This window comes from Oncorhynchus masou, chromosome 22 (genome assembly GCF_036934945.1).
Source record: "Oncorhynchus masou masou isolate Uvic2021 chromosome 22, UVic_Omas_1.1, whole genome shotgun sequence".
NCBI lineage: Eukaryota > Metazoa > Chordata > Actinopteri > Salmoniformes > Salmonidae > Oncorhynchus > Oncorhynchus masou.
In genome coordinates this window covers 12,651,209-12,675,659 of record NC_088233.1, presented here as the reverse complement: position 1 = coordinate 12,675,659, position 24,451 = coordinate 12,651,209, and the positions used below count along the sequence as shown (strand labels likewise).

General features: G+C 44.5%; 2 protein-coding genes across 2 annotated transcripts in view; both read left to right on the top strand.

Moving 5' to 3' along the window:
* LOC135509025 (kinesin-like protein KIF21A) overlaps nt 1–12,581 on the top strand; it is a 65,677-nt gene extending 53,096 nt beyond the window's left edge. Inside the window, 9 exon segments of the mRNA XM_064929316.1 lie at nt 644–766; nt 7,037–7,173; nt 7,279–7,453; nt 7,735–7,899; nt 8,194–8,311; nt 9,614–9,784; nt 10,208–10,322; nt 10,325–10,406; nt 10,489–12,581. Of these exon segments, the coding sequence (XP_064785388.1) occupies nt 644–766; nt 7,037–7,173; nt 7,279–7,453; nt 7,735–7,899; nt 8,194–8,311; nt 9,614–9,784; nt 10,208–10,322; nt 10,325–10,406; nt 10,489–10,582 (1,180 nt within the window). The 3' untranslated portion in view covers nt 10,583–12,581.
* Nucleotides 12,582–14,390: 1,809 nt separating this feature from the next.
* Nucleotides 14,391–24,451, top strand: part of LOC135508774 (copine-8-like) — a 50,159-nt gene continuing 40,098 nt past the window's right edge. The window contains exon 1 of the mRNA XM_064928998.1: nt 14,391–14,736. Coding sequence (XP_064785070.1) covers nt 14,642–14,736 — 95 coding nt within the window. The 5' untranslated portion in view covers nt 14,391–14,641. The remainder of the gene's footprint in view (nt 14,737–24,451) is intronic.

Here is a 24,451-nt window from a genome sequence, read left to right as displayed (position 1 = left end):
CTGACTTTGCACGACATGTTCTTTAAACCTGCCCTATTGGATTGTAAGTCTCCTTCCTAGGCCAGTAGAAACCAAAACTTTATTCCTTTAGAAATAACAGTAATATTACAGACAAACAAATGCATGCACACACAGAGACAGGCACATGATTATACAGTATGATCATGCAGGTCTCATGTTCTCTCGCTAGATGTTATGCTCCAACTGCAATAGCCCTATGTTAACTTTCCACAACAATAACAGCTTCATCTTTTAACATTTAACTTCGAGTTAATAATTCTAGCCAGTAGTGCACAGTAGCTTTCTATGGCTTGAGCAGCAATACCTTTTCTCTGAGTTGCTGGAGTGTTGGCTGAGAACCAATTCTAGTGGGACTTGAATTAGTAAGAGGTGGAGCTGGGGACTGATTTGAGTGTGACCGAGTATAGCCCTAATGCTACACCATAGTGTCCTGATGAACCTCGAGCTCTGTGAAGGAGGACGTCTTGGTTGGGACTGAATGTCAGGTAACAGTGTGCTGTGTGTGTATTGCATTGCTCGCCGCCCCCACATGGTTTTATTTCTTATTTTGTTTACATCCTTGTTGTCCTTTTTGTTCCTTATGTTTTATGTCGTTGCTAATAACAACCAAACTAAATGTTAGTTCCGGCTCCATGGCTGCCGCCTCCTCGGGGGTGGAAAAGAGAGTTCCAGAGCCCTCGCCGCTCTCTCGCAGGAAGACCTATGACAGGCCACAAGCGGCGGCTAAGGTGAAGGAGATCAAACAGTAAGAGACTAGCGACGCTCTGCTGGCCGGAGGCCAAAAGCACATTTTCCCAACAGACAATGATATCCACCTTTCCCTTTTCTTCATTTCCTATCTCAGGGAGCATGTGGTATCTTAATCAACAAGTATCTGCCTGGTGTGATTATAAACTTACCCTGCCAAGTTCTGCACTGAATGTCAAGTAATGAGCTTACTCTTGGGAAATATAGCTAAATAGGTTCCTATATCTCTCTTGAATGAGATGAAATGATTAACTTCTGTTTCTCAAAGTGATTCTTTAGTATTCCATTTTAATTCCGTGTTCAACTTGGCCCTCTCAACCTCTTCAAACCCTCTAATGCAAATATGGCAAATACGATATATAAATCCTATATATTGTCATTACAGCGCTAACCAGCTGTTCCTCTCAAACGCTTTGAAGTGGATGTAATCTAAAAAGCAAAAGGTTGGGTGAGGGGAACCATGCTGAAAGCTGTTTCCATTTTGATTCAAACCCTGAGGGAACAAACGGTCTTTCCCGATCAGTTCTCAGGACCCCAGGTGATGAGCGTGCACAACTCAGTGTTTTCGCCCAAACATGAAAAGACTTGTGCTGAGTCTCAGAAATGAGTGCCGAGCATCCTGTGTTTTAAAAGCTTTCTAAAAGGAAGTGAAAAAGGGGATAGTTTCCAACAATGAAAGATGTTTATTTATTTTAGCCTGTACTATCTGAGGTACACTACTGGTCAAAAGTTTTAGAACACCTACTTATTCAAGGGTTTTTCTTTATTTTTTACACATTGTAGAATAATACTGAAGACATCGAAACTATGAAATAACACATATGAAATCATGTAGTAACCAAAAAAGTGTCATCCTTATTATATGATTAACTTCTGTTTCTGTTAACTTCTGTTTCTCAAATATATATATTTATATATTTGAGATTCTTCAAATAGCCACCCTTTGCCTTGATGACAGCTTTCCACACTCTTGGCATTCTCTCAACCAGCTTCACCTGGAATGCTTTTCCAACAGTTTGGAAGCAGTTCCCACAAATGCTTGTTGGCTGAATTTCCTTAAGTCAGTAGGCCGACTCACCCCAAACAATCTCAATTTGGTTGAGTTTGGGGGATTGTTGGAGCCAAAAATCTCCAATTTGGTCTCCAAATTTCCACCGGTCTAATGTCCATTGCTCTTGTTTCTTGGCCCAAGCAAGTCTCTTCTTCTTATTGGTGTCCTTTAGTAGTGGTTTCTTTGCAGCAATTCGACCATGAAGGCCTGATTCACACAGTCTTCTCTGAACAGTCAATATTGAGATGTGTCTGTTACTGTGAAGCATTTATTTGGGCTGCAATTTCTGAGGCTGATAACTCTAATGAACTTATCTTCTGCAGCAGAGGCAACTCTGAGTTTTTCATTCCTCTGGCGGTCCTCATGAGAGCCAGTTTCATCATAGTGCTTGATGGTTTTTGCAAATGCATTTGAAGAAACTTTCAAAGTTCTTGAAATGTTCCGTATTGACTGACCTTCATGTCTTAAAGTGATGATGGACTGCCGTTTCTCTTGGCTTATTTGAGCTGTTCTTGCCATAATATGTACTTGGTCTTTTACCAAATAGGGCTATCTTCTGTATACCTTGTCACATCACAACTGATTGGCTCAAACACATTAAGAAGGAAAGAATTTCCACAAATTACCTTTTAACCTCTTGAAACTCCCCATCCCGGATCCGGGATTGTGACTAAGCCTCAGGCTCATTAGCATAACGCAACGTTAACGATTTCTGAAAATCGCAAATAAAATTAAAATAATGCGTTTGCTCTCAAGCTTAGCCTTTTCTTAACAACACTGTCATCTCAGATTTTCAAAATATGCTTTTGAACCATAGAAATTGACTAATTTGTGTAAGAGTATGCAAAGCTAGCATAGCATTTTGTGTAGCATGTAGCACGCAACATTTTCACAAAAGCCAGATAACCAAATAAATAAAATCATTTACCTTTGAAGAGCTTCTGATGTTTTCAATGAGGAGACTCCCAGCCACATACCAAATGCGCAGTGTTTCCTGAAAGCGTCTGTGTGTAGGAGAAATCGTTCCGTTTTCTACATTGCGCCTGGCTACCGAAACGAACCGAAAATGCAGTCACCTACAACGTGAAACTTTTTCCGGATTAACTACATAATATCGACCGAAACATGGCAAACGTTGTTTGGAATCAATCCTCAAGGTGTTTTTTCACATATCTCTTCATTGACATGCAGTTCGTGGAAGCTTGCTTCTCTCTCTGTGCCCCATGGAAAAATACTGGCAGGTGACTTTTGCGCACCAATTTCGGCGCAGGACACCGGGCGGACACGTGGTAAATGTGGTCTCTTATGGTCAATCTTCCAACGATCTGCCTACAAATACGTCACAATGCTGCAGACACCTTGGGAAACGACAGAAAGGGCAGACTCATTCCTCTTGCGTTCACAGCCATATAAGGAGATCATGAAAGACAGAGCCTCAAAAATCCTTGTCATTTCCTGGATGCCAAGTCATCTTGGTTTTGCCTGAAGCTCACGTTAAAGGGCACGCACAGAGAAGATATTTGTATTTCTGGACACGTCAGAGTGTTTTCTTTCGAACAGTAGCAATTATATGCATAGTCGAGCATCTTTTTGTGACAAAATATCTTGTTTAAAACGGGAACGTTTTTCTTCCAAAAATGAAATAGCGCCACCATAAGTGTAAGAGGTTAAGAATGCACATCTGTTAATTGAAGTGCATTCCTGGTGACTACTTCATGAAGCTGGTTGAGAGAATGCCAAGAGTGTGCAAAGCTGTCATTAAGGCAAAGGGTGGCTATTTGAAGAATCTCAAATATAAAATATATTTGTTTAACACTTTCTTTGTTACTACATGATTTCATATGTATTATTTCATAGTTTTGATGTCTTCACTATTATTCTACAATGATGAAAATGGTCATTTAAAAAATTAAAAACTTTGGACCAGTAGTGTATGTGTATGCGTCCATGAATGTGCATATCCACTGGGGTGCGTGTGTGTGTGCGTGCGTGCGTGCGTGTGTGTGTGTGTGTGAGAGAACTTATACACTGTACACACTCAGTTCAAAGGCAACTGACTTGTCCTCTGCTTATGTATGTAAACTGAGCCTCAGCCTCCCTGTCCATTGTACCAGCTGTGAGACGAGGAACTCGGACGCCAGCACCCCGTCTCCCCCATCCTCCCCCTCCACCCGTCCTCGTAGCCAAGGCAACGTATTTGTGCGTCTGACAGGGTGTCTGGAGAGAGCAGACAGACCACAGGATAAGTAAGAGGAAGACGTACAGTGCTGTGAAAAAGTATTTACCTCCTTCCTGATGTCTTATGTTGTTCACACATTTGTCACACTGAAATGTTTCAGATCATCAAACACATTTTAATATTACACAAAGATAACCCAAGTAAACACAAAATGCAGTTTTTAAGTGATAGCCTTTTTCCCTTAATAAATAACATTTCCCGAACCTTCTTGGCCCTATGTGACAAAGTAATTCCCCTCCCTTGTTAAATCGTGAATTTACTGTGGTTAATCTCGTTTTTTGGAAAGCGGAGTTCAATTTCCCTCACCACACCCAGGCCTGATTACTGCCAGACCTGTTGAATCAAGAAATCACTTAAATAGAACCTGTCTCACAAAGTGAAGTAGGCCAAAAGATCTCAAAAAGCAAGACATCATGCCGCGATCCATAGAAATTCAGGAACAGATGAGAAAAAAAGTAATTGACATCTATCAGTCTGGAAAGGGTTACAAAGCCATTTCTAAAGATTTGGGACTCCAGCGAACCACGGTGAGAGCCATTATCCACAAATGGAGAATATTTGGAACGGTGGTGAACCTTCCCAGGAGTGGCCGGCTTACGACCTGCTTACCACCTGCTTTGCTGCTTCAGGACCTGGACGACTTGCTGTGATTGATGGAACTATGAATTCTGCTCTTTACCAAAAATCCTGAAGGAGAATGTCCGGCCATCAGTTTGTGACCTCAAGCTGAAGCGCACTTGGGTTCTGCAGCAGGACAATGATCCAAAACACACCAGCAAGTCCAACTCTGAATGGCATAAAAAAATAGAAATAAAGGTTTTGGAGTGGGCCTAGTCAAAGTCCGGACTTGAATCCGATTGAGATGCTGTGACCTTAAAAAGGTGGTTCACGCTCTCAAACCCTCCAATGTGGCTGAATTAAAACAATTCTGCAAAGACGACTGGGCCAAAATTCCTCCACAGCGATGTGAAAGATTCATTGCCAGTTATCGCAAACACTTGATTGCAGTTGTTGCTGCTGAGGGTGGCACAACCAGTTATTAGGTTTAGGGGACAATTACTTTTTCACATAGGGCCATGAAGGTTTGGGTAGTTTTTTTCCCCCTTAATAAATAAAATCATCACTTAAAAACTGCATTTTGTTTTATCTGTGTGTAATATTAAAATGTGTTTGATCTGTGACAAATGTGCAAAAAAATAAGAAATCAGGAAGGGGGCAAATACTTTTTCACAGCACTGTAAGTTATAAGTAATAAGCATACATTTATAGTTAAGTTATACGCATTGAATAAGTATTGACCATTACTTTTAGTTCAAAAAGTTAGTTATAGTCTATACAACAAATGTTATGAGCAAGAAGGAGGCCTTGGCAGTCAAGTGACCAATCACTTCTATTGTTTACACGTATGCTGCATACATTAGGTAGGCTATGATATTGGGATTGGTGAGCTCTCTCGACTGCACATTAGGAGCCACATCTAAACCACTCATGACACTTTGTCACCTCTCCTCTAGCAAGATTTACATTTTTAGAAAACGTTATTGTCCACAGAATTCCCCTGTCCTGTTCTAGATCACCTTCCATTTCCCACACCCACAAGAGATAATTGAAAATGTCAATCAAATCAAAGTTTATTTGTCGCATACACAGATTAGCAGATGTTAAAGCAGGTGCAACAAAATGCTATGTGGTGTGTGTGTATGGACAATATATAAGTAGGAAAAATGCTGTATGTACAGCAGTAGTTATATAGGATGAGCTATGTCCAGAATACAGTATGTACATATAAAGTGAGTAATCGATTAGCTTAATTGCTCAGAGATCAAATGACATTTCAACAAAATGATGTTGCAGGATGTGGATAGAGTTGTGCTCACTCTGCTGTCTCCTGTAGTCCAAGATCAACTCCTTGGTTTTGTTGACGTTAAGGGAGAGGTTATTTTCCTGGCACCACTCAGCCAGGACTCTCGACTCCTCCCTGTAGGCTGTGTCGTCATTGTTAATAATCAGGCCTACCGCTGGTGTCATCAACAAACTTGATGATTGAGTTGGATGAACAGGAGGGGGCTGAGCACACACCCCTGTGGGGTCCTCCTGTTGAGGATCAGAGTGGCTGAGGTGTTGTTGCCTACCTTCACCGCCTGGGGTCGCCTCGTCAGGAAGTCCAGGGCCCAGTTGCGCAGAGAAGGGTTCAGACGCAGGGCCCTGAACTTAGTGATGATCTTGGAGGGCACTATTGTGTTTTAGGCTGTGCTGTAGCATAGATTCTGTTTGGTTAGACCAGCTTTGAACAGTCCTTACCATGGGTGCTTCCTGTTTAAGTTTCTGGAGGAGCAGAATGGAGGCGTGTTCTGATTTGCCGAACAGAGGAGGTCCTCAAAGCTGTCCCGGAAGGGAGAGTAACAATGATCAAGTGTCTTCTATCCACGTGTAGCACAGGACATGTGTTGGTAGAATTTCTTAAGCATTTTCCTCAGATTTCCTTTCCAATGATCTATTTTCCTTCTGTTCACATAGCGTGGATGAAGTCTCCACCTATGTCATTTTCTTACAGTCACACGGTGCGCTTTATCTGGTGTGTCCCTACCTGCACAACGACTTGTTTTTGTTGTCACCCAACAACTTTTATTCAAGAACAAGAATTGTAGAAGGATTGTGTTGATATGAAGAACAAAATGTTACTTTCAGCTCTATTGAAAATCTCTGCCAGTTATGCCACCAACATCTACTTGTCTGCCCCGTGTCTTAGGCAGTGTGATGTCCTTTGTATGGTTCCGTTCAGCTCTTGTTAGTCTGACCATTCTTGTCATTTTGGGAACTTCGTTTTTTACTTTCATTTGCAGCATGTTGCTCACTGGCATGTAAATGTGTGCCTGCAGTGGTAGGCGGAAACCAGTCACCATTTTCTCTGACCCTGCTATTGACATCTCTCTGTGTGTGTGTCTCTGTGTGTGTGTGTGTGGTTTCTTCCTCTCTAGAGGGGTAATCAACCCAGTGCCCTCTTCAAAGGGCAGTCGGTCAGCAACACTACAGTGTGTCCACGTGGCTGAGGGTCACACTAAAGCGGTGTTGTGTGTTGACTCTACTGATGACCTCCTCTTCACCGGCTCCAAAGGTCAGTCTCTGTCCATTTCTCTTCCTCACTCACCTTCATCAGCAGATCACTTTAATTGATCACAGATCAATAATGTCTCGTGTCTTGTTGTTGTTATCCTTCCAGACCGTACGTGTAAGGTGTGGAACCTGGTAACGGGTCAGGAGATCATGTCCCTGGCGGGTCACCACAACAATGTGGTGTCAGTCCGCTACAGCTCCAGCCTGGTCTTCACCGTCTCCACCTCCTACATCAAGGTCTGGGACATCCGAGACTCAGCCAAGTGCATCCGCACCCTCACGTGAGTGTCGAGAAACAGAAACGGTGTCAACACCGTAACGTCAACGCCATAAGAGGGTCAACACCATAATGATTTTTGGGGGACAGGCTACACAATATGACATCTGTAGCACCTGTATATGATTAACTTGACTCAATCATAACACCAGTGCAAGTGTTACACCTGTTGTTTATAAAGACAATCTGGGATTAATTACTTGAAGATCTACCTGCATCTACCTGGATTTGCAAGTCATTTGCCAGATAGAATGAGGTGTTTAACAGAATCATCATATTCTACAGGTCTTCTGGTCAGGTGACTCCTGGCGATGCCTGTGCGTCCAGCACCAACCGGACTGTCACCATCCCGGCAGGAGAGAACCAGATCAACCAGATTGCCCTCAACCCCAGCGGCTCTGTCCTGTACGCCGCCGCCGGCAACTCTGTCAGAGTCTGGGACGTAGGAAGGTACTCTATGGCACAGCATGGCAGTCATTTTGTCAGAGCCAAGTCCAGAAAAGGGCTCTGTCTTCAGAACAATTCTCTCTTTCTCACTACTATAATGTAGTAGGATGTCTATCTTTGATAGAGGCTTCTGCTTGTATTGAATGTCGATTCCCTTGCTGATCTGTGGTAGAGCTTGTACCTGTTCTCTCAGTGAGTGTTGTCATTCCAAGTTGTCTTTCTTGCAGGAACGCAATGCTTCTCAGAAGATTTGCTATCATATTAAATCCCAATATTCTCTCTCTCTCTATTGGTCAGATTTGTATCTACAGGGAAGCTGACTGGTCACCTGGGTCCAGTCATGTGTCTGACTGTGGACCAGAGCGGGAACGGTCAGGATCTGGTCATCAGCGGCTCCAAGGACCATTACATCAAGGTGTGTGAGGCTGGGTTATGGTGTGTGAGGCTGGGTTATGGTGTGTGAGGCTGGGTTATGGTGTGTGAGGCTGGGTTATGGTGTGTGAGGCTGGGTTATGGTGTGTGTGAGGCTGGGTTATGGTGTGTGTGAGGCTGGGTTATGGTGTGTGTGTGTGAGGCTGGGTTATGGTGTGTGTGTGTGAGGCTGGGTTATGGTGTGTGTGTGAGGCTGGGTTATGGTGTGTGTGTGAGGCTGGGTTATGGTGTGTGTGTGAGGCTGGGTTATGGTGTGTGTGTGAGGCTGGGTTATGGTGTGTGTGTGAGGCTGGGTTATGGTGTGTGTGTGAGGCTGGGTTATGGTGTGTGTGTGAGGCTGGGTTATGGTGTGTGTGTGAGGCTGGGTTATGGTGTGTGTGTGTGAGGCTGGGTTATGGTGTGTGTGTGTGAGGCTGGGTTATGGTGTGTGTGTGAGGCTGGGTTATGGTGTGTGTGTGTGAGGCTGGGTTATGGTGTGTGTGTGTGAGGCTGGGTTATGGTGTGTGTGTGAGGCTGGGTTATGGTGTGTGTGTGAGGCTGGGTTATGGTGTGTGTGTGAGGCTGGGTTATGGTGTGTGTGTGAGGCTGGGTTATGGTGTGTGTGTGAGGCTGGGTTATGGTGTGTGTGTGAGGCTGGGTTATGGTGTGTGTGTGTGAGGCTGGGTTATGGTGTGTGTGTGTGAGGCTGGGTTATGGTGTGTGTGTGTGAGGCTGGGTTATGGTGTGTGTGTGTGAGGCTGGGTTATGGTGTGTGTGTGTGAGGCTGGGTTATGGTGTGTGTGTGTGAGGCTGGGTTATGGTGTGTGTGTGTGAGGCTGGGTTATGGTGTGTGTGTGTGAGGCTGGGTTATGGTGTGTGTGTGTGAGGCTGGGTTATGGTGTGTGTGTGTGAGGCTGGGTTATGGTGTGTGTGTGTGAGGCTGGGTTATGGTGTGTGTGTGAGGCTGGGTTATGGTGTGTGTGTGTGTGGGGCTGGGTTATGGTGTGTGTGTGTGGGGCTGGGTTACGGTGTGTGTGTGTGTGGGGCTGGGTTACGGTGTGTGTGTGTGTGTGTGTGTGTGTGTGTGGGTTCTATATTCATTGTAGAAAAGAAGTTAAAACACACGATATTACATCTCTGAATTATTTATTGTGTTGACCTTTCAGTCAGAGACCATTTTCTGCATGTTTCATGTTTGCATATGGATCGTGTTGGATTTTGTATTTCTTTTCTATATAATACGAATTAACCTAGCTGATTCTCTGCTGTGTCTTGAGTAGTGCTGTTTATGGGCTGTCTGTTTCAGATGTTTGACGTGGCAGAGGGGGCCCTGGGTGCTATTGGCCCCACACACAACTTTGAGCCTCCCCACTACGATGGTATCGAGTCCCTGGTGGTGCAGGGGGACGTCCTCTTCAGTGGCTCCAGAGACAACGGCATTAAGAAGTGGGACTTGGCCCGCAAAGACCTACTGCAGGTAAGAGATACAGATTGATGTTTATTGGCATGAATCTTGCCCTGGAGCCAGAACTGAGAGATTTCTTCTAGATGGGCCAGCTGCAAAGTCAGAATCGGCTATTTGTACAAATGTATGCAAACTAAAATGAGTTTTCTTAATTTAGGGTTAGGTTCTTCATTTAGGGTTAGGTTTAAAATGAGAGATTATGACTTTTCCAGTCAGTGACTTCCAGGGGAAGATTCATGACAATAAATGCTAATCTGTGTAACAGAGGGAGAAGTGTCACTGACTATTTTGGTGAATCATGCTTTTGGGGAGATGGTGCTTGAAGTGAGGGGCAGGTATTTTAAATGGAAAGTTATTTGATAAACACTGCTACCTGAAAACTAGTTGAATGGGAAACGGAGTCTGTATGTACTAAGTTGTCTGTATGTCTAACAGCTAGTGCCCAATGCCCACCGTGACTGGGTGTGTGCCCTGGGTGTGGTGCCTGGCTCTCCGGCCCTGCTGAGCGGCTGTAGAGGAGGGGTGCTCAAGCTTTGGCACACAGACACACTGGGGGCCCTGGGGAACTCAAGGGCCACGAGAGCCCCATCAACGGCATCTCCACCAACAGCAGCCACCTCTTCACAGCATCTGAGTGAGTCACAGAACCACAAACACACAAGGGCCTGGATGCAGCCATTGCAGTGACACTGTTTTTCTGCTCTGTAATTTGATAGTGATCGAACAGTGAAGATCTGGCGTGCCCGAGGCGGACTCGACAGCACCTTGGAGACGACGGCGGACACCACTGACGAGGTGGCCAATAACTGAACATGGCTGTGACCTCCCGTCGTGACCCTTAACCTTGGACGCTGCTGACTAGCACTTTTACCTCTGACCTTTCACCTTGGAAACCATGGAAACCACCTACCCCCCCAGCCCCCACATATTGTAACCATAAACTGTGCAAGCCCGCAGGAATGGAATCTTATCTCAGCAAAAGTAGCTGTAGTCTTTCCACAGAGTGAGATAGATGTATCCTTAGGGAAATTTATCTAGTCTAACCTGCCTGGCAGTTGCACTGACTTGTGCAGAATAAATTATCTGTTTGCTTGGTAGACATCTTTCCCTCTCAACTCATATTAAGTATATAGTAAGCCCACACGGGTCATATTTAGACACACACACATACACACATACACACTAATAGAGGCAGATTTTTAGGGTCTTTCTGGGCTGGGGGAGTTAATGAAGGTGAGTGGTGCAGAGAGGAGGAAAATAGGATGGGTGGGCCACTGGGCTCTGTAGCTGGGCTCTGTAGCTGGGCTCTGTAGCTGGGCTCTGTAGCTGGGCTCTGTAGCTGGGCTCTGTAGCTGGGCTTTGTAGCTGGGCTCTGTAGCTGGGCTTTGTAGCTGGGCTTTGTAGCTGGGCTCTGTAGCTGGGCTCTGTAGCTGGGCTCTGTAGCTGGCCTACAAGACCTGGACCAGGTTCTCCAGTGGCACAGCAAAGGAACAGAAGCACTGTAAGCAGAACCACTGTCCCTCTTTATCTGATATCAATGTGGCTTTATGTCAACTGACAAATCACCGCACCCCCTTAAATCACCGCTTGGTTTAAACGTTATTTTGCTTCGAATTCAGCTCCCACTTATTGTAGCTGACCAAATTGTGAAACTTGTCTTGCACTGTCAACTGGATACACTAACTAACAATACTCTTGTAACCACTTGGAAAACGTCTTCAGTCAGTCACCTTCTGTCTGCTATCTTCGTCTTTACACGTAATCCTTACTGACTCTATGTGCAAATACAATGTCTCTTTGAGGATACACCGACTGTCTTCACTCACTCGTCCACTGCTCATAATTTATATCTATGTAGTAATGTACGATTCTCCTCTTAATACTGTTACCACACCCTCCCTCTAAAAGTTGTGAACTAACCTAACGCCTGTGCTGCTAAGTTGTTTGCTCACCTTTGACCCATAGAGGTCTTCTGTTCTGAACCCCAGGTGAGGTCCACATGGTAACCGTAGTTACGTACTGTATATAATAATGTAAAGTGTGAGGAGGAGAGCAGCCGTTTACCTGTGCCTGTACTGTCAGCCTCCTATCCTGGTCCTGGAAGTCCCCCGTGTTTGGTGGTTGTATCATGTGCCAGTTTTACTGCACATTACAACTGCAATATTTGTGATTGCTGTGAGCCAGGGCTGGGGTCAATACCATTTCAATTCAGAAAGTAACACAAATTAGAGATTTGAAATGGAATTGACCCCAACTATGGTGTAAGCTGAACCTGTCAAATAATTCATTGTATCTGCTAGGACTATTGAATGTTAAAGGACAAGTAGCAGCAGCCATCAACACATGATCTATATGTTAACAGTATTGTATGATGAAATCAACTGAAGGTTAGCATTGTTGATCACCAAAACTCGCTCCACAAGGGAAACTGAGGACCATAGTTCGGAGACGGTGTTCTAACAGCACTCTTAATGCTTTTGAACAGAGCCTCTCTCCCTGACCCTGTGTCAGCCTGTTATGTTTCCTGGTCTGAGTCTGAAATTGCACCCTATTGCCTATATAGTGCACTACTTTTGTACATAGCACTATGGACCCTGGTCAAAAGCTTGTGCATTATATAGGGAATAGTGTGCAATTTCAGATGCAGCCCTGATTCTCTTGTTCTGTTAAACTGTATGTAATTAAAACCAATCCTGGGTTCCCTTCTGGGGTTTAACTGTAGATGGCCCTCCCCAAAATGTCTGACTCTGTACTGTAGCAGTTCTGATGTCAGATGCCTGGTGAAATAAATGTCATCCTTCAAAAACCACCCTATGTGTGGACATCTTGGTCTGTATTTTGAGGGAGGGTGAGAGCACTGATGAAGAAGCGCACTACAGGGATTGGAGCTATAGTACTCACTGATCTACGAACCTGATTGGATAGGTGAAAGTAAGGTTTTCACCTCATTGCATTCACCTACGTTAAAAAGCTATGCTTACTGGAAGGGAGCAGGGTTTCAAAATAGCATTTTATTTTCAAAATACTAACCAGATGTATCCTCTAGATGGCAGTAGTGTAACTTGTAATTAATCAACAAGCAAGGCACAGAATGGCTAGCTGTACATTGTAATGACTTCATTGCTTACAATACAATGTTGGAACACAAACATCCAAGTGAAAACTGTTATTTACTTGTAACTCATCCGGAAAACCAGAACCAAATCTCAGACTATTTTCAAAATGACTATTGTCATAAAATAATCTGTACTGAACTAGATCAAGGATTGCTGCACGTAATGGCTAGTTTCTCAGAGACTGATAAGGCTAGTCCTGAACTCAATGAAAAAACGGCCCTAAATGTTTTTAACTGATTGTATTTGTGATGGTATGACATTCAATTACAGGGTGTAGGTGAATATTTTAGAACTACAGAGTAAAGCAAAGGTTTCTGAATTGCCAGTTCCGTGTCTCAGTTTGTAGTATGCCCTTTGCAATAGAAATTGTAACGTAAATTATTTAACAGCTGTGATTTTGCTCATGATGATTTTATCGCAGAGAATATTGTTTGATTTCCAGAATAGAACACATTGGTAGCCTACGTGTGTGTTGACAATTGAATTTCTGGTAAAACAAAACTAAGTTAATAAATTAGTTATAGACTTAGGAATTAATACATGTTATAACCAATAGTTACTAGACAAAGTGTATAATGTTTTCAATTGAATGATCTGAATGATCTGACTATATTGTTTTTGTTGAAACGATAGCTTTCTTACCCTACAGTATTTACAGAGCATAATGCCATTCAGAACCATGGGCAGAGGCGATAGGGGAGTTCCCAGATTCAGCACCGCAGAACATCGGATAGCTGCAGCCCCATCCCTTGTGTCGGGAATGACCTTGACTCAAAACACAAACTCCAGATTATGGCTTTAAAGTAATAAACCCATTGGACGTGTTTTAATGTAAATGGCAGATTGGATCAAGCAATTCTGTCTCAGGATATAAAAGATCAAGACCCCGGGCTTCAGCAACTGCGCCTGAAGATAAGACGTTTTGGCAATTAATCAGCAATTGGGCACACTGATTAAAACGCTAATTTAAGACTAAACTATAATCTAATTTGACGCAGGTGTTCCTATTTCAGCTCACTGGGCTGCTGCGTCTGGTTGAGAAATCAGTCACTTGTTAATTGAGCGATTTGCTCAGGTGGTCTCTTCTCACCTGGCTTTGGTGTGCCTGTCTTCCTCACTTTCATCGCTGTCAAAACCCAAGCAAGCGGATAACTGTGTGTTCTGGCGTGCAATATGATTTAATCAACCTGCTATACTATTTTGAGATGAAACCAGGTGGACACTCAATGTCTTGACAGCAAATTGTTTTATTTGGAAAGGTCCAGAGAGAGGCAATGAAAACCAGGTGGCCCATGATGCCCTTGTATTGTCAAAGAAATGTGTTCCTCGCGGATTTCTTTCTTTAATGTATTCTCATTCATTTCAAAGCATTATCAGGCTACAAATCCTTATGTTAATTTATGCAATAAAGCATTTGCAATGGCTGCCTAAAAACAGCACAGTAGCCTTTAGGCCTCCTATAATGTGTTATCTTTTTTATTTTTCAAATTGTATTTCTGCAAGTGTTTAGGCTGACCTTGTGAGCTTCCCACCCTCCGCACTATCACTCATATAATAGGCTCGTACCTCGTTCTCAGCTCTGCATCCTAAAATGAGATGAATCTTTCAACAGTCACACATGACGCTGGGCTGTTGTGGGCAACACTCCTCTCGCTTCCTCATGCAACCGCGACCCTAAGCAGCGCACCGTTTTAACGGTTGCTTCCTTCTTTTATACGACCGAAAAAGGACTGTTTAACCGGAGATTTCGACGATGAGTAGCTTTATGAATATGGCGTGTATTGGAGACTTTGACCCGTTCACCGCTGCCATTCCCGCCACCAAAGTTGAGCTCACTGTGTCGTGTCGGTGAGTTGGCTAGATGGGCTCTTTCAGCATTCCTTCACATTGCTATTAAGTGGAATCGGAATGCTTGCAGTTTAAGACTATGGAGAACGGTGCTTATGATGATTGGCGTACTGCAAAATATCAATAGTTTAGTGTCTAAAATTAGTCAAGTTTTCAATACATTTCCATCAAGCATTCTAGCACTAACAATTCATTTTATTTTATGTGGCCAGGAAACACACGTCTGTTAATCATTAACCAAATGATAAACATTTCAATATATCTGCCAGTTTGACCATTATCATTATTGCTTTATATGTTTATCAATCAAGGTAACATTTGAGGAATGTTTAAATCAAGTTTATGACCGTAGAACAACGTGGTTTTTAGTGTTTCCTAACGTGAAAGCTCTCGGGCTTCCCTTTGGGCTCCAATTAACTAAACAAACCGCCGTCCCGAAAATGGATGATGCAACTGAGCTAATTTATGGATGCTTTAACTGCATCTCCCCGGAGAGATGTGACTTCCAGTCAGATACAAGTACAACTGGAGCCGCATCTGGCTGGCTCGGGCTCCATGTTGCGTAAGAGCCACGCGCCTCCTTCAGCCCGGGGTCCTCGCGGAGTTCCTTCTACCAGAATGAGGTGATGCTTCCGCGGCTGGTTGGTCACACGGTCAGTCACAAGACTCACTGGGGACATCATTTAACATACACACACACGGGAATTATCTGAGTGGGAGTGGCTGCACGGTGCACATGAGACGGTCTCTGTCCATTCATGTGGTGCTGAACTTCCGAATTCGGATTCCAATTCTGTCGCTTTTATAGCCGATCGCCATTACATCTTGTTTCTTTAAGCCAAACTGACCTATTATTCTGCCTATGTTTATTCGTATGGCGGTGTATAGAATGGATAAATAGCCTACGTAGTTATGAGGTTGTTTTGGATGTATTTTTAAAGGGAATGCGGTTGCTATGCTCTTTGTGGTGACTTAATTGAGAGGGGTTGTAAATTGGCATACTGTCTATTTTCTATGTATGTTGAAGTGCATACTGTATGACATTGTTTACAGTCACATAAGATGGTTTATAGCTGGGTCTTAATGATGATAGTTATCTCAGGACTCCTATGACCACCCCTTAAAGTTTTGACATAGAATGGTAATGGGTTAAGTCCTTCAAGGGGACCTTTCAGTCAATTAACCCACAATCATCAGCATGCCATGCAGTGTAGTAAAGCAGAACAGAGAATCGATACATTGATTAGTTCAGACGCAATTACTGTAAGACGTCAATGTACTGACAAGCATGTGTAACGGATAGATGCGCACACACACACACACACACACTACATGTTAATGTTTTTAAATGTATGTAAATTGTAAAGTATGTTGTCTGTAATGCCTTTTTCGTTATGTCTAGGACCCCAGTAATAATAGCAGACGCCATTGGGGATCCTAATAAAATAACCATCTGAAACATATCTCTGCTGCCACAGCAGCCAACCCTGGCAGTGACAATCATGGTTTTGTCTGCATTCCACACGGCACCCTATTTCCTATGTACCGTTTACCAGGGCCCGTAGCGTGCCATTTGGGACACAGACTTATAGTTGATTCATGAGGGACTATCACCCTTGATCACCATCGCCCAGTAATATAGTTTGCGTCGTGTGTCTACATATGTGCTCAAGAGGCTTGCGGCTTCAGGGCCTTAAGGATCAAAAGAGCTTTGATTCTTTATGAAACGTTTCATAAGAAGTGGCACATGCCCCCTCTGTTGTATCCACTTGTACACTGAAAATACTATTTAAATACAAAGATATAGCCTAGTTTCCTTCATGCATAATTCATTCAAATATGTCAGTCAGTGTCCTTTCAACAAAAAAAAGGAGGTGCATGATGCCTCTAAGAGAGATTTCTGTTTTGAAAGTGTCCACTTGAGAAAGCGTTAGCCTAGATTGGGATGCTGTCATCTGGATGGTCTGAGCTGCAGGAGGGAGACAGTCTTATTATGGGAGACCTTTGGGCAGACAAGAAGCAGAAAGGGTATCCTATTGAAGAATTGACGTGTTGTGATGTGGCTGTATTGAGCAGGGATCCCAACCTTCAGGGACTTTAGATCCTCGTGGAGCTGCTGGGTCAATATGTCACCATGGGTAGGAATGAATGAATGGAGACACTCCCTGTCTCCTAATCTATGCGTACTGTGAATTTCTCTCTGTACAGAATACACCTACAATTTAGAAGCAGCACTTTTCTACAGTGGTCATTTTGATAGTTGGTGCAGATTTAGAAAGGAGCAGTTTTTCTATGTCTCGTCAAATCAGGTTGCCTCAGAGTAGGCTCTGACAGAGAGAGTCTTGAGAATAGACCTACTAAATGTTTAACTGTTCAGTGTGTGGTTTACTCTTTACATGTGAGCATTATTGGAATCATACATTGACTCTTGGGGGTGAGATATCAATATTGATGTCAGTATCTGACAATTGTGGGAGGGCCCACATTGCTATTTCAATTCTTATATACAGGCCTATCAGGAATCAAGCTAAGACCCAAGTGCTGACTGTGTGAAGTAACAATGTTTATTGTAACAGGGGCAGGCAAATGGCAGGTCAAGGCAGGCAGGGATCGATAATCCAGAGTAGGGGCCAAGGTACAAAACGGCAGGCTCAGGTCAGGCAGAGGTCGAGGCCAAGGTACAAAACGGCAGGCTCAGGTCAGGCAGAGGTCGAGGCCAAGGTCAAAAACCAGGAGGCCGAGAAAAAAAGAAGATTGGGAGAAAAGCAGGAGCAGAGACAAAAAGCTGGTTGACTTGGACAAACAAGACACTGGAGCCAAGAGAATCCCAATACCACGGGAACCTGCAGAGACTTAACCAGCAGGAATTGGATCGTCTCGTTGTGGTTCCCCAACACTCGTAGGTTGACGGGGGTGGTCTGGTGCGTGACCAGGCTAATAAAGCGCTCGTCCAGCACTCTAACTCCCATGGGAATGGAGAGGGGTTGACTACCTCGGACGCCAGTTTAACAGCCATGAGACTCATATCGCCTCCGAGTCGATGAGTACCTGGAGAGACTTGAACTGGTCGCCCCACAGCAGGGTGGCATGGAGGGGCGGGGCGAGTAAGAGGAGAAGAACAATTATCTTGAAGACCAACCAGTGTACTCACTCCAACAAATGAGATGTCTCTTGAAGGGGTGACGGCGTTGCTACCAGCCGGATTACAGAGGGGCTGGGAGGTTACCGTCGTGGTCGTGTGCCAAGTAGGCAACCCACGGAATTTCTCACGCAATGCGTCCAATGCTAGGTCATGATGTTCTGCCACGGACCGGAACCCTTCCATCAGACCGCAAAGCAACTCCTCATGCCTACCAATGGTGGATCCTTGGGAGGAGATGGCGTTGCGGAGGTGGTCCAAGTCTGCTGGGTCAGTCATGGCCAGTTTGTACTATCAGGAATCAAGGTAAGACCCAAGTGTAGACTATGTGAAGTAACAATGTTTATTGTAACAACAGGGGCAGGCAAACGACAGGTTAAGGCAGGCAGGGGTCAATAATCCAGAGTAGGGCCAAGGTACAGGACGGCAGACAGGCAGAGGCCAAGGCCAAGGTCAAAAAACAGGAGGACGAGAAAAAAAGAAGATTGGGAGAAAAGCAGGAGCAGAGGCAAAACGCTGGTTGACTTGAACAAACTGGCACAGACAGACAGAAAACACAGGTATAAATACCCAGAGGATAAGTGGGGAAGATGGGCGACACCTGGAGGGGGTGGAGACAAGCACAAGGACAGGTGAAACAGATCAGTGTGTGACAAGGCCCTAATTTGTCATAGAGGTGCCAAGGTCCCCTAGTCTTGTTGCAATTTGCCAGTGAGCTGATAGACCCGAGCAAAACATTAACACTGCCGGATGTAATGTAAAGGCCACAAAAGGTTAAATGGTACAAGACCCAGAGCATAGAGGCTCCAGGGGCCTAAATCACACAAGAGCTGGATCATATGTAGGTGTAGAATCTTAATTTGATCACCCTGTTGCAGGAACTGTCCTGCAGTTTTTGGGATGTTGTGTTGTAGATGTGGTAGTTGAGTAGGGGCCTGAGGGCACACAGCTAGTGTGTTGGGAAATCTGTTATGAATGTATTGTAATTGTTTGGGGATCCATAATAAACCCCAGGAAGAGTAGCTGCTGCCTTGGCAGGAACTAATGGGGATCCATAATAAACCCCAGGAAGAGTAGCTGATGCCTTGGCAGGAACTAATGGGGATCCATAATAAACCCCAGGAAGAGTAGCTGCTGCCTTGGCAGAAACTAATGGGGATCCATAATAAACCCCATGAAGAGTAGAGTAGCTGCTGCCTTGGCAGGAACTAATGGGGATGCATAATAAACCCCAGGAAGAGTAGCTGCTGCCTTGGCAGGAACTAATGGGGATCCATAATAAACCCCAGGAAGAGTAGCTGCTGCCTTGACAGGAACTAATGGGGATGCATAATAAACCCCAGGAAGAGTAGCTGCTGCCTTGGCAGGAACTAATGGGGATCCATAATAAACCCCAGGAAGAGTAGCTGCTGCCTTGGCAGGAACTAATGGGGATCCATAATAAACCCCAGGAAGAGTAGCTGCTGCCTTGGCAGGAACTAATGGGGATGCATAATAAACCCCAGGAAGAGTAGCTGCTGCCTTGGCAGGAACTAATGGGGATCCATAATAAACCCCAGGAAGAGTAGCTGCTGCCTTGGCAGGAACTAATGGGGTTCCATAATAAACCCCAGGAAGAGTAGCTGCTGCCTTGGCAGGAACTAATGGGGATCCATAATAAACCCCAGGAAGAGTAGCTGCTGCCTTGGCAGGAACTAATGGGGATCCATAATAAACCCCAGGAAGAGTAGCTGCTGCCTTGGCAGGAACTAATGGGGATCCATAATAAACCCCATGAAGAGTAGCTGCTGCCTTGGCAGGAACTAATGGGGATCCATAATAAACCCCAGGAAGAGTAGCTGCTGCCTTGGCAGGAACTAATGGGGATCCATAATAAACCCCAGGAAGAGTAGCTGCTGCCTTGGCAGGAACTAATGGGGATCCATAATAAACCCCAGGAAGAGTAGCTGCTGCCTTGACAGGAACTAATGGGGATGCATAATAAACCCCAGGAAGAGTAGCTGCTGCCTTGACAGGAACTAATGGGGATGCATAATAAACCCCAGGAAGAGTAGCTGCTGCCTTGGCAGGAACTAATGGGGATCCATAATAAACCCCAGGAAGAGTAGCTGCTGCCTTGGCAGGAACTAATGGGGATGCATAATAAACCCCAGGAAGAGTAGCTGCTGCCTTGGCAGGAACTAATGGGGATCCATAATAAACCCCAGGAAGAGTAGCTGCTGCCTTGGCAGGAACTAATGGGGTTCCATAATAAACCCCAGGAAGAGTAGCTGCTGCCTTGGCAGGAACTAATGGGGATCCATAATAAACCCCAGGAAGAGTAGCTGCTGCCTTGGCAGGAACTAATGGGGATCCATAATAAACCCCAGGAAGAGTAGCTGCTGCCTTGGCAGGAACTAATGGGGATCCATAATAAACCCCATGAAGAGTAGCTGCTGCCTTGGCAGGAACTAATGGGGATCCATAATAAACCCCAGGAAGAGTAGCTGCTGCCTTGGCAGGAACTAATGGGGATCCATAATAAACCCCAGGAAGAGTAGCTGCTGCCTTGGCAGGAACTAATGGGGATCCATAATAAACCCCAGGAAGAGTAGCTGCTGCCTTGGCAGGAACTAATGGGGATGCATAATAAACCCCAGGAAGAGTAGCTGCTGCCTTGGCAGGAACTAATGGGGATCCATAATAAACCCCAGGAAGAGTAGCTGATGCCTTGGCAGGAACTAATGGGGATCCATAATAAACCCCAGGAAGAGTAGCTGCTGCCTTGGCAGGAACTAATGGGGATCCATAATAAACCCCAGGAAGAGTAGCTGCTGCCTTGGCAGGAACTAATGGGGATGCATAATAAACCCCAGGAAGAGTAGCTGCTGCCTTGGCAGAAACTAATGGGGATCCATAATAAACCCCAGGAAGAGAAGCTGCTGCCTTGGCAGGAACTAATGGGGATGCATAATAAACCCCAGGAAGAGTAGCTGCTGCCTTGGCAGGAACTAATGGGGATCCATAATAAACCCCAGGAAGAGTAGCTGCTGCCTTGGCAGGAACTAATGGGGATGCATAATAAACCCCAGGAAGAGTAGCTGCTGCCTTGGCAGGAACTAATGGGGATCCATAATAAACCCCAGGAAGAGTAGCTGCTGCCTTGGCAGGAACTAATGGGGATCCATAATAAACCCCAGGAAGAGTAGCTGCTGCCTTGGCAGGAACTAATGGGGATGCATAATAAACCCCAGGAAGAGTAGCTGCTGCCTTGGCAGGAACTAATGGGGATCCATAATAAACCCCAGGAAGAGTAGCTGCTGCCTTGGCAGGAACTAATGGGGATCCATAATAAACCCCAGGAAGAGTAGCTGATGCCTTGGCAGGAACTAATGGGGATCCATAATAAACCCCATGAAGAGTAGAGTAGCTGCTGCCTTGGCAGGAACTAATGGGGATGCATAATAAACCCCAGGAAGAGTAGCTGCTGCCTTGGCAGGAACTAATGGGGATCCATAATAAACCCCAGGAAGAGTAGCTGCTGCCTTGACAGGAACTAATGGGGATGCATAATAAACCCCAGGAAGAGTAGCTGCTGCCTTGGCAGGAACTAATGGGGATCCATAATAAACCCCAGGAAGAGTAGCTGCTGCCTTGGCAGGAACTAATGGGGATCCATAATAAACCCCAGGAAGAGTAGCTGCTGCCTTGGCAGGAACTAATGGGGATGCATAATAAACCCCAGGAAGAGTAGCTGCTGCCTTGGCAGGAACTAATGGGGATCCATAATAAACCCCAGGAAGAGTAGCTGCTGCCTTGGCAGGAACTAATGGGGTTCCATAATAAACCCCAGGAAGAGTAGCTGCTGCCTTGGCAGGAACTAATGGGGATCCATAATAAACCCCAGGAAGAGTAGCTGCTGCCTTGGCAGGAACTAATGGGGATCCATAATAAACCCCAGGAAGAGTAGCTGATGCCTTGGCAGGAACTAATGGGGATCCATAATAAACCCCAGGAAGAGTAGCTGCTGCCTTGGCAGGAACTATTGGGGATGCATAATAAACCCCAGGAAGAGTAGCTGCTGCCTTGGCAGGAACTAATGGGGATCCATAATAAACCCCATGAAGAGTAGCTGCTGCCTTGGCAGGAACTAATGGGGATCCATAATAAATATAAATATTCACACCACTCCCAGATAGGCCGAACAACATTTGCAAAGAAGGCATTGTTTCTTTTTGACCATTTTAATTGAAAACGATCACAGTAAGATACTTAATTGTTACCCAGAAATGATTTGATATTGAGATAATGGCTGCATTGGACCTTTCATTTATGTTATAGTTCATACAATAGTTCACATTTCTTGTTGCTGCAGGATTACTTACTTGTTGTGAGAAAATGATCCAATTCAGATCCCTCATCTGTTGGACAGATGCAGAGAAAGATGACGGTGGTTTCCAGGGTAACAGTGAAGTAGCAGGACTATAAAGTTAGGTGAGTAGCACGGGGCCAGAATCCCTGCCCCAAGGGGGTCACACTTAGTGACTACGTTAATGAGCTTTTCAAAAGGGCCATTTGGTCTCATTAAGGCCCCACCAGCCTTGTGATTATAACTATTTACTTGAGAGAAAGGACAGTGGGCTGTTTCTGTCTGTCTTCAACTTGCTCCCCAAATTGCAGTGCAAGTTTTACAAAATAATTTCCAGAAAACCCCTTGAGCAGTGTGCTATTGTCAGCATCAGCGGTGTATAGTTGAGGACTGAATCAAGCGCAGGAAACAGAACTGAGTAAAAAAATAACGTAGTTTACTCGGGGAAAATAAACAGTACAATAAATCCACGTAGGGATAACAAACCCTAAACCACAAGACTAACACATAACAGGAACAATCAAGCACAACACATACTGGGAACCAGAGGGTTAAATAGGGAAATAATAATCACTTAATGGGAACCAGGTGTACACTCAAGACATAACAAATGGAAACAGAAACATGGATCGGTAGCAGCTCGAAAGCTGGTGACGACGAGCGCCGAACGCCGCCCAAACAAAGAGAGGCACCAACTTCGGTGGAAGTCGTGACAGCTATACAGTGCGGTGAGAAGGTATTCACGTCTTGACTTTGTCCACATTTTGTTGTGTTACAGCCTGAATTGAAAATGTATTAAATTGAGATTGGTAGTCACTGTCCTCCACACAATACCCCATAATGTTTTTTCTAGATGTTTACAAATTAATAAAAAATTACAAGCTGAAATATCTTGAGTCAATAAGTAATTAACATAATTTATGAATGACTAACTCATCGCTGTACCCCACACATACACTTGTCTGTAAGGTCCCTCAGTCAAGCAGTGAATTTCAAACACAGATTCAGCTACAAAGACCAGTGAGATTTTACCCATCTACCAATAGGGGCATCTATTTTTATTTTTTTACCTTTATTTAACTAGGCAAGTCAGTTAAGAACAAATTCTTATTTTCAATGACGGCCTAGGAACAGTGGGTTAAGTGCCTGTTCAGGGGCAGAATGACAGATGTTGTACCTTGTCAGCTTGGGGATTTGAACTTGCAACCTTTCGGTTACTAGTCCAATGCTCTAACCACTAGGCTACACTGCCACCCCCTATTGGTAGAAGGGTAAATATAATTAAGCAGACATTGAATATCCCTTTGAGCATGGTGAAGTTATTAATGACACTTTGGATGGTGTATCAATACACCCAGTCACTACAAAGAGACAGGCGTCCTTCCTAACTCAGTTGCCGGAGAAGAAGGAAACCACTCGGGGATTTCACCATGAGGCCAATGGTGACTTTCAAACAGTTACGGAGTTTAATGGCTGTGACAGGAGAAAACTGAGGATGGATCAACAACATTGTAGTGACTCCACAATACTTACCTAATTGTCAGCGTGAAAAGAATGAAGCCTGTCCAGAATAAAAAATATTACAAAACATCTATCCTGTTTGCAACAAGGCACTAATACCGCAAAACATTTGGCAAATCAATTCACTTTTTGTTTTGAATACAAAGTGTTATGTTTGGAGCAAATCCAATACAACACATTACTGAGTACCACTCTCCACATTTTCAGCCACAGTGGTGGCTGCATTATGTTATGGGTATGCTCTTAATCGTTATTAAGAACTGGGGGTTAAGCACAGGCAAAATCCTACAGGAAAACCTTGTTCAGTCTGCTTTCCACCAGATACTGGGAAATAAATTCAATAACCTAAAACACAAGCCCATATCTACACTGGTGTTGCTTACCAAGAAAACAGTGAATGTTCCTCAGTGGCCAAGTTACAGTTTTGCCTTAAATCTATACTGATCAAAAATATAAACTCAACATGCAACAATTTTACTGAGTTACTGTTCATATAAGGAAATCAGTATATTGAAATAAATTCATTAGGCCCTAATCTATGTATTTCACATAACTGGGCAGGGGCGCAGCCATGGGTGGGCCTGGGAGGGCATAGGCCCACCCACTGGGAGCCAGGCCAGGCCAGCCAACCAGAATTAGTTTTTCCCCACAAAGGCCTTTATTACAGACATACATCTTCCTCAGTTTCATCAGTTGTCAGTGTGGCT